This window comes from Thamnophis elegans, chromosome 11 (assembly GCF_009769535.1).
Source record: "Thamnophis elegans isolate rThaEle1 chromosome 11, rThaEle1.pri, whole genome shotgun sequence".
Lineage (NCBI taxonomy): Eukaryota > Metazoa > Chordata > Lepidosauria > Squamata > Colubridae > Thamnophis > Thamnophis elegans.
The window spans coordinates 59202283-59212786 of NC_045551.1; the positions used below are offsets into that span (position 1 = coordinate 59202283).

General features: G+C 39.4%; 1 protein-coding gene across 1 annotated transcript in view; it reads left to right on the forward strand.

The window, feature by feature from the left end:
- The window catches only part of LOC116514896 (kelch-like protein 1), a 141886-nt gene extending 133328 nt beyond the window's left edge, over nucleotides 1-8558 (forward strand). Inside the window, 5 exon segments of the mRNA XM_032226716.1 lie at nucleotides 2143-2154; nucleotides 5002-5202; nucleotides 7320-7491; nucleotides 8498-8533; nucleotides 8535-8558. Of these exon segments, the coding sequence (XP_032082607.1) occupies nucleotides 2143-2154; nucleotides 5002-5202; nucleotides 7320-7491; nucleotides 8498-8533; nucleotides 8535-8558 (445 nt within the window).
- Nucleotides 8559-10504: the final 1946 nt, after the last annotated feature.

The window sequence follows — 10504 nt, forward strand, 5'->3', positions numbered from 1 at the left end:
TTGCCCTGCCCACCCAGCCGGTCATTAGACAAATCATATTAGTGATTCATGGGATTTAAAATTATGAATTTAGTGGTCCCTGGGGTCCAAAAGATTGCTGATCCCTGCTATAGACCAATAAAAAAAAACTTCATTGGATCTATCTCCAGTTGTTTTGGTTCTTCCTGCAAAGAGACAGTTCCAGAACTGAAGGAAAAAGGATCAATCTTTTGATCCTCTACACTCAATGATCATTTTACACATCACACTGGTATTCCTCTTTCCCTCTGATTAGTTATTTATTTGCTGCTTTATTTATATCCTGCTTTTATTATTATTACTTTATAAACAATCCAAGATTGTGAACATATCTAGTAATCCTTTCATCCTCTTGTTTTTGTCACAATAACAACCTTGTGAGGTGAGTTGGGCTAAGAGAGAGTGTGTCTGGCCCAAGATCACCCACAGTGGTGAGATTCAAAACATTTTACTACCGACTGTGTGGGTGTGGCTTGGTGAGTGTGGGAATGGCTTGGTGGGTGTGGCATGGCTTGGTGGGTGTGGCATGGCTTGGTGGGTGTGGCAGGGGAAGGTTATTGAAAAATCCCCATTTCCTCCCGATCAGCTGGGACTTGAGAGGCAGAGACTAGATGGGGGCGAGGCCAGCCAGAGGTGGTATCTACCACTTCTCCAAACTACTCAAAATTTCCACTACCGGTTCTCCAGAACTGGTCAGAACCTGCTGAATACCACCTTTGATCACCCAGCTGGATTTCATGCTAAGGTGGGACTAGAACTCACAGTCACCCAGTTTCTAGCCTGGTGTCTTAACCATTAGACTGAACTGCCTCTGTTTATGAAGTAAAGCTTTTTTAGATACAGAATTTAGTTATTTCTAAATGCAGATTTGCAAGAGCCCATTGTTGTGAAGACAAATATAGTCATCATTTACAGTAATGATTTACATCTCTTGCTAATTGTCATTATCCTGACAAATTACATATATGCCTAGAAAGAACTGAATCACATCAATAATCACATATAACTCCATTTTACTATTGTTTTCTTATCTTAAGGTTCTGGGTGATATTCATCTATCGCTTAGACAAACCCTACATAAATCAGCTTATATATCTATTTCTATGAGTACATTGAAATGCCTGTTTGCATAATTTGTGGCTAGCAAACATAATATAATTTGTTAGCTGCATATAGAATGCCATGCTTCAATAGTTATATTATCTAAAACAGATGCTTTTTTCATTAACTCGCTTTTGGTGAGACAATATTTATGGTGTGGTTATTCTTGCATTAGGTCTAACTCTGAAGAGGTGAACATGATGTTCCTGGATAGTTGAAATATATCAATTGTTTTATCATTCTAAGAGACTGAGAAGTTACAATGTATAATAAATTAACTGATATAAATAAATGCATTGCAAATTAAAGTATTCCACTTTCTTCCACTGACATATCTTGTACAGTAAGAAGTACCATAGATATTATTTAGATTTTTTTCTCCACTTGGGGTGTATCAGATTGATTTATTTGCCATAATATTTCCTATATAAACACCAACATAAAACAAGTAATAAAATTTCTTATAGCAGTTCTAGAGAGTCAATCTATAAAATGAGTGAGATTTTTTATCTCTGTAGACAAGGGGCCAATGAAACCCCAGCTATTGTTCCTTCTATCAGGGTTCACAAACTCATGATATGACTCCTTGCCTGATAAAATATCCAGAAAATTCTGATCTCTTTTATATGCTGCTGTTGCTGTCAGATCAGTATGATATAATTTCTTCAAATACAGCAAAATTTTGTTAAGACTGTTTGAAAAATCCTAGTCATCCATCGATGACCCTACCACGAACTGTAATATAGTATTATGCTTTGCTTTATTTGTCTTAATTTTATTTTAATCTTTAAAACTTTAACTCTGATCTGTGACTGCAATAAAAGATAGAGCCAATTAATTAAATTAAACTATCAAAAATTTAAATATAAAGTTAATTGCTCTGTAGCATGGGGATATTGTCAACTTGCAAAGAATCCCTGGCCTTCTCTCTAGTTGCCATAGGCAAGAAGGGGGTAGGGAGGAACTGATGGAGCACCACAGCAGCCACAACCAGGAGCACATCCCATGCATACCTTTCTCAAGGCTGTATCTCAGGTTACCTGCAACAGCCGGAGGGGCGTGATCTCTACAGCCCGCAAAAGTGCTCTGTTGGAGAATGTGATTTACAACACACCCTGGGTGGGGGGAGGAGAAACAGGGTCATAATTGGGTCGTAAATTACGTGGGGTCAGAGCTGGCTTCCCTTGGGTACATGCTGACATGTTGCTCCTAATAAATAATGGGATTTCTTTTGAAGCTTGGCTTGAAGCTCATGATTTAATTAGGGCATCCGTCGGAACCCTTACAAATATTCTATTTTTTTTATTTGTCATGACTGGATAATATTTTGTGACCTTTTTGATTCATCCCGCTCCCGCCTAAATTTCCAAATATTTCTCTGCTAGGCTTAGAAATAAAAAGCGATGGGTTAATCTTTGTGGCCGCTTTGGTACCATGGACAGCTCCCAAAGACAATCTGTGCTGATTACGTTACAGCTTTTGCATCAGGCTGATTTCATCTTGGACGGGAATGTCCTTTGCCTCCGTTCATTAACTATTGTTGGTAGAACATCAAGATTAGCCAGATTACTGTAAATACCCATCTGTGATGATTAGTGAATATGTTATAGTACGACTAGGGAAAAGAAAAAAAAGTCAGTTTCCAAGGCTGCTATAATAGCGCAGGGGAAATTCTGCTCCTGTCCTTCTGTCAGTGTAAATCCTGGGCAAGTTCCTTCACCTTTTGTAAATACTTTCAGACCTTGATCTTATCAAAACATCAGCCGAGAATCTACCAGAGACTAAATCAAGGGTATTTTTTTCCCCTTAAAGAAATCAATTTTGTCAAGGAGGATTAAGTCAATTACAGACCTGCAACCTTAACCATGCATTGTATCTGAACCTGTGGTACTTTTTGTAAGTTAATAGATGGCGTGGCTGCAATTCGCTCCTGTAAATATCTTACCATCATCCTTCAATCTTCATGGACTGTAACCTGATCTTGTTTGGAAAAAAAAAAAACTCAATTAGAGAGGTATCTCAAAAGTGGTGCAGGGGCCTAGAGATGGGAGTTCTTACCTCACAATGAAGAGGCTGTGGGTTCGATCCTAGGTAGAGGTAGATATTTCTCTCTCTCTCTGGCACACTGAGAATATATCTGCTGGGGAAAAAAACTTCCGCATTGGCGACATAAAAGGCATCTCCAGCTAAGATAATGTTCCCTTTCTCCTTTGTCCCTCAGCAAACCCGTCATTCTGTCCATTTCTGCACATTCATAAATCTTTTTAATTATGGCATCTTCCGATTGTATGGTAGTAGATTTCCAAAATTGCGCATAGGTTAGTCTTGTGGCCACAACTATATGTAGGCTCAAATGCCATATAGATTTACTCATGTTTTCTGGTTTTATGCTTAATAAAAAAAGTCTTGGGTTTCCATTCCACACTTGCCCGGTAACCTCTTTTAGCCAATTTTGAATCCTTCTCCAGTATTTCGTGGCTTCAATACAAGACCACCAAATATGGTAGAATGTGCCATCCCTTCTTCCACATTTCCAACACAGTTGGAGATAACCCAGGAAACATTTGGCTGTGGGTTTGATCCTAGATAGAGGTAGATATTTCTCTCTCTGGGCACACTGAGAATATATCTGCTGGGGGGGGAAAAACTCTGCATTGGCGACAGACAAGGCATCTGGCCAGTAAACACTCAGTTCCATTCAGTTGCCCAGACTCCACCCTGCAAGGGATTATGGGGTCGTAAAAAGAGGATGAGATGATGAGAGAGTGTATCTCAAGATAGCTTCCTTTAGAATTGGCTGAAGTGGATCCTCTCCATGTGGAAGAATATTTGCACGTTCGGAACATTCACAAACTCCTTATAACTAAGATAATCACAAACATTCAAATATTATCTAGGAGAACTGCAATAGAGTATTTGATGCCGTGAAAGAAATTCCGCTTTGAAATAAAATTGAGGGAGAATGAAAAAAAAGTTCAACAATTTTAAGACCTATGCTAAACTTGCCTCATCATTTACAATATGAATTGATTGCATATGAGATATAATTTAAATAGATATGGTTCTGACCCCCCTCGTTCCACACCAAAGTACTCCAAGCCAAAGATACTTTACGGAATTTATTAATAGACAGACAGGCCTTGGCAGCAAACCGGCACAGACAAGCCTTGGCAACAATCCAGCACAGATAAGCCTTGGCAGCAATCCAGCTTGCCAAGCTCACAAGACTATTCTCCAACATAGTTAATATGTTGACTTCTGCAAAAGGGGTGTGTGCACAAGCATTCCTTTTATAGTCTGGAGAGGAGCCTAATTGCCACAGCTGAGTGCAATACCTCCTGTAACTGCGTAATTGTTCCTTATGCCTATTAGCTCTCCGTGCGGGCATCTAGAACAGTCCTTGCTCCTCCCCAACTGCTGACGTCCGGATCACACTCCCGTTTCCTCCTCCGCCTGGTCCAGACTCAGGCGCCTCTGATAGCCAACCTGACTCTCTGCGCCCTGCTCGAGTCGACCACTTGTCCAGGGTCCTCCACATCCTCCAAAGCCGACTCTTAAGGCCCCTTGCTGTCGGAGTCTGGTTGGCAGCTCCAATGCTCCTGCTGGGCCCAACAGATGTATATAGGTTTGTGTATACTCACATGCACAATGAGGAGCTAAATACATTGGGTATAAAACTGAGACCTAGATACTTTTTATGGAGTGATCTGTCAGCAGATTAAGTGCTTCAATGTCCAAAATAATTCAAGAGTGTCTGTACACTAGACACGGACATTTCCAGAATGCATATCTGACACAATCAGGGTAATGTAGGAGAGACTAAGAGGTTGGTTTTTTTTTCATGCTTAACAATGCTATGTTGTTTATTTAGGTTATACTCAGTCGTGGCCGAGACGGAAGTTCCTGCTTGAGTTCTATGGAGTATTATGATCCTCACACCAATAAGTGGAACATGTGTGCTCCAATGTGCAAAAGAAGAGGAGGAGTTGGAGTGGCCACCTGTGATGGTTTTCTTTACGCCGTCGGAGGCCATGATGCCCCTGCCTCTAACCATTGCTCCAGACTCTTGGATTATGTTGAGAGGTATCCATCTTCTATGAGTTTTCTTTCATTGGGTCTAAAGGCAAAGAAAGCCATTGATTTGAAATTGTCTTATCACCATAAAAAAAGCAAAGGGTTTGGAGATATAGAAATATAGTTTTCAATTCATTTTGGGCGTTCAAGATTAAATGATATAAGCTGGGCTTCTTTCCTTCCCTCTCCTTGACTCACTTCTTTCTCTGTCTTTGTTGTCTTATATTCCAAACTAGCTAACAACCCAGCATTGCCCAGGTATTATTTATAGTGGGAAAATGTCGGGACCAAATGTAATTTCTAATGTTGGATTTTCCCCCTTTCCAGAGGGAGCCCCCTTGTGGAGTACTGTGAAGCCGTTCCCATGGCAACTCTACTGCACTGTACAGTAGAAGCCAGTATGGCACAACAGGATGTATCTTAACAGAACAGATTTACCCCACAGCATTTTTCTCCAGAGAGAAATCATCTGTGTACCAAGTTTGGTTAAAATTGAGTTATGCTGGAACACACCCACACCAACACATTTTTATATACATACATACATACATACATACATACATACATACATACATACATACATACATTACATGCATACAGGAAGGTACTTGGGCATGGACAACAAAGTAGTCCCCTTGTCTTCATCTGGGATATTTTTCTTTTTTATTATTTTTTTTCCCTTCTACAACAACCTTTTTTCTGACTTTCCAATAAATCCTTGAAGTTACCACCCTGCCAAGTACTAATAGATACAACCTCAATCAGCTATCCATGATTCTACATAATTCCTATTATCTTCAAACCTGGGGAAAGATCATGGATTCAATACAACTGTAGTCCTGTGCCTGATGGATTTTTGTGGATAAAGGTGTTTATTTACAGGCTTACCTAGCAAGCATAAGCTTTATTTATAGGCTTTAGAACAATAAACTTCAGTATAGTATTGCTGCAGAATTCTTTTTTTTTTTCACTCAAAGAATTCTGGATGAATGCCCATCACCGCACCGAAAACAAAATACAGCCATAATGAATAGAAATTGTATTTTGTTTTTCTTTCTTTTTGTTTTCTAAAGGAGTAGCCGGGGAGTAATAGAATACTTAAAACTACCCCAGACAGACCTAGAAAGAAATGAGCATGCAGACGGAAAATCTGCCTTCATTTTATAGCTTTATTTCATCTCCTAAAAAAAATGGCTGCATGCTTAATCTTCATAATAACGTGATGTGCCCCAAGGTGAAACAGGAGATACCATAAAGTTTTTACATACAAAAAGAAATCAATTTGCTAGTGCTGAGCTGAAGGTAGGAAGAAAAGCTTTTCAGCTTTCCATTGCCTGAAGCATTTTAACCTCAGCCAGAGTGAAATAATTGCTGCGAAGTGTAAGAATAATATGCATTTAAATTGAAATATATTGACAGTTTTGGACTGTTCAATACTCTCTTAAGAGATACAATATTGGCCAAATTGTGGAAATCATTTGAGAAAAGTGTACAGTATTTTGAGGTTTGATGGCTAATAACACCACTTTTTTTTTGGAGTAGTGCCATAAAATTAGGGATGCGGTGGCTAAGATACTGAGCTTGTCAATCAAAAGGTCAGCAGTTCGAATACCTAGTGCCATATAACGGAGTGAGCTCCCGTTACTTGTCCCAGCTTCTGCCAAACTAGCAGTTCGATATGCATGTACAAATGCAAGTAGAAAAATAGGAACCACTTTGGTGGGAAGGTAACAGTGTTCTGTGCAGCTTTGGCATTTAGTCATGCCAACCACTTGACCACGGAGACGTCTTTGGACAGCGCTGGCTCTTTGGCTTTGAAACGGAAATGAACACCGGCCCCTAGAGTCAGGAATGACTAGCATATATGTGCGAGGGGAACCTTTGCCTTTACCATAAATTATATTGGATATTGGAGCACTGCACTATCATCTCTATCCCTAGTCCTTCTTTTCATTAAAGTAGACATGCCCAATTTGGGCAACCATTTACCTTCTATGGCTGATTTTGGAAATATGTCCCCAAGGAAACTATTGGACCTCTAGGACAGAAAGATGTACCATGTTAAAAGTCATCTTGATTCCTAAATATGTTCTCATCTGGTATACTTTTTTTCTTTTGTTGCATAGGTATGACCCCAAAACTGATACCTGGACGATGGTAGCCCCATTGAGCATGCCTCGTGATGCTGTTGGTGTTTGCATCCTTGGTGATAAGTTATATGCGGTGGGTGGCTACGATGGCCAGACGTACCTAAATACAATGGAGTCGTATGATCCACAGACCAACGAATGGACACAGGTATCCCTCATGGTGTACTTTGCATGCAGCTGATAGCAGGCTTGGCGGGATTGGTGGATAGCTGAGACTTTCCCAGCCCTGCAATTATAGCAATGATTTACTCTACAACAGAGGTGTCAAACTCAAGGCCAGGGGCCAGATTCAACCCAAGAGGTGCTTAGCTCTGGTCCACAGGGCCACCCTGGAAACAGTGAAGGACTGGCCCGTGGTGCCTCCACAGCAAAAACAGAACTTGGGAATGTCAAGCACATCCCACCCGGGCTCTGTTTTTGGCCACAACAGCCTCCCTCTGACAGTGAAACCATAGCCTGGGAGGAGTGCCCCTGACACGAGTGACATCATCTGGCCACACCCATCCCGGCCATACCAAGTTGGCCCCCAGGTCAAACACAACCTTGATGCGGTCGTCAATGAAATCGTGCTTGACACCCATGCTCTACAACTTCTCAAAGGTCTTATTAAATAAAGCCAATATTGTGTGCCTAGACCAAGAAAGTGTTTTTATGAAATGATGGGTTAGTCACTGAACTCCCCAGTTGTTGAACACTACTGTGTGATTTTGTCTTTTGTTGGAATACTTGTGTTGTTCTTTTAGTTTGAATTTGTCAGGGTTTCTTCATCTCTCTTATTTAAAATTCCAGTTCTTGTCTAGTTTGATAGGAAAACAGTTGATGAAGCTCTATTTTCCATTGTGTATTCTCTAGCTTTGTGTATCAACAGTGAGAAGGAAAGAAGGGAAAGGAAAGGAAGAAGGGAAGGGAAGGGAAGGAAGAGGGAGGGAGGTTTAAATAAGTTTGTCATGATTTAATATCCATGCGGAAATTCTGGATATGATAAATTTGACTACTGCTTATGCATTTTGCTAACATTTTTATCAACTTTACCAAGTTCATGAATTATGAATGGTCAATTTAAACCTCCTCAGAAGTACATACAGTAGCACAAACTATTAGCATTTCATCTTCACTTTTGGAACTCCAGCTTAATATTTATTTCTTCTCTGCAGATGGCATCTCTAAATATTGGACGAGCTGGGGCCTGCTGTCGTAGTCATAAAGCAACCATGACATGATCCGTAATGATTTTATTGACTTCTAAGCAGGATTTTTCCGCCAAACAAGAACGAAAATTTTGTCAAGCAACAAGGTCAATAGATACCTCAGCCTTCTGTTGATCACAACTCACAGACATTAAAGGAAGAGAACAAAAATGAGGATTCAATGCCCTTTCCTATCAGTATACTGCTTTATGATTTACAAGGGGGGGAAATCTGTTTTAGTAGCCAATCTGTGTATGTGAAAAGGAAGAAATTCAGTTACTGATCAATTGGCTATTTAAAAGAATCAAGCAAATGACCAAATTTTCTTAAGAAATTGATGGTTTTCATAGCACTAGATATTTTAACTCCATCACAGCACACTGTCACTTTGTAAACATAGTTATTTTTTTCTTCTTAAAAAGTTGTATTTTATTTATTTGCATTCTTTTTCGCTTAAGCCTTATCTTCAAACATTTTAGCACTTTGCTACTGACACAGACAATAATGAGACAGGACAAAATTCTAGTTTTGTTTCCTCCTGTAATCGAGTACAAAGACACCGTTCTTTTCATCATTGAAAACGATTCAACATTCAACCATGATTGTTTTTCCTAATCAATGACTGGTCCTTCCACTAAATGGCTTGGATGGAATTGTGTTTCTATGGAGCATGGCGGAGCGAATGTGTTTCAGAGAGAAGAGTGAACCTTCAAACAATTGGGGTTCGATGCCATAAAGGAGAGCCAAAGGAATCTCACCCCAAATTACCCTACTCAAGCATGTGAGCTTCTTTCTTTCAAAGCTTTGAACTTTCTCCTGCATGTGAGATGTATGTAGAAGACGGAAAAAATAGCAGTTTGTCCACCATTGCATCATCTAAGAGATATCACTGAGCAATTGCAGAAAGAGACTTATGGGACCTAGATGGGCAGTAAGAAGATTGTTTAAGAAGAGATTGGATAACCATTTGTCTGAAGTGGTGTAGTGTTCTTGCCTAAGCAGGGGGGTTGGACTAGAAGACCTCCAAGCTCCGTTCCAACTCAGTTCTTCTATTCTATTCTGTTCTGTTCTGTTCTCTTATGTTCTATTCTATTCTTCTATTCTATTCTATTCTATTCTGGACTATTTATTATTTCTATTCCATTCCATTCTACTCCATTCCATTCATTATTTCTATTCCATTCCTTCCACATTCTATTCTATTCTATTCTATTCTACTCTACTCTACTCTACTCTACTCTACTCTATTCATTATTTCCATTCTATTCATTCCATATTCTATTCTATTCTATTCTTCTCCACTCCACACCACTCTACTCTATTCTATCCATTCCATTCCATTCCATTCCATTCTAATCTATTCTATTCTATTCATTATTTCTATCCATTCTATTCCCTTACATATTCTATCTATTCTATTCTACTCTACTCTACTCTACTCTATTCATTATTTCTATTCTATTCCATTCCATATTCTATTCTATTCATTATTTCTATTTCATTCCATTTCCCTTACATACTCCTACTCTGCTCTGCTCTGCTCTGCTCTGCTCTACTCTACTCTACTCTACTCTACTCTACTCTACTCTACTCCACTCCACTCCACTCCACTCCACTCCACTCCACTCCACTCCACTCCACACCACTCCACTCCACTCCACTCCACTCTATTCTATTCATTATTTCTATAACATTCCATTCTATTCTATTCTATTCTATTTGTTCTGTTCTGTTTTGTTCCGTTCCACCTCCACTCCACTCCACTCCACTCTACTCTATTCTACTCTATTCTATTCATTATTTCTATTCCATTCTATTCTATTTATTCCATTCCATTCCATATTCTATTCCATTCCATATTCTATTCTACTCTAAATTCTTATTCTATTCTATCCTATCCTATTCTATTCTACTCTATTCATATTTCTATTCCATTCCATATTCTATTCTATTCTATTCTATTCGAGATACAGA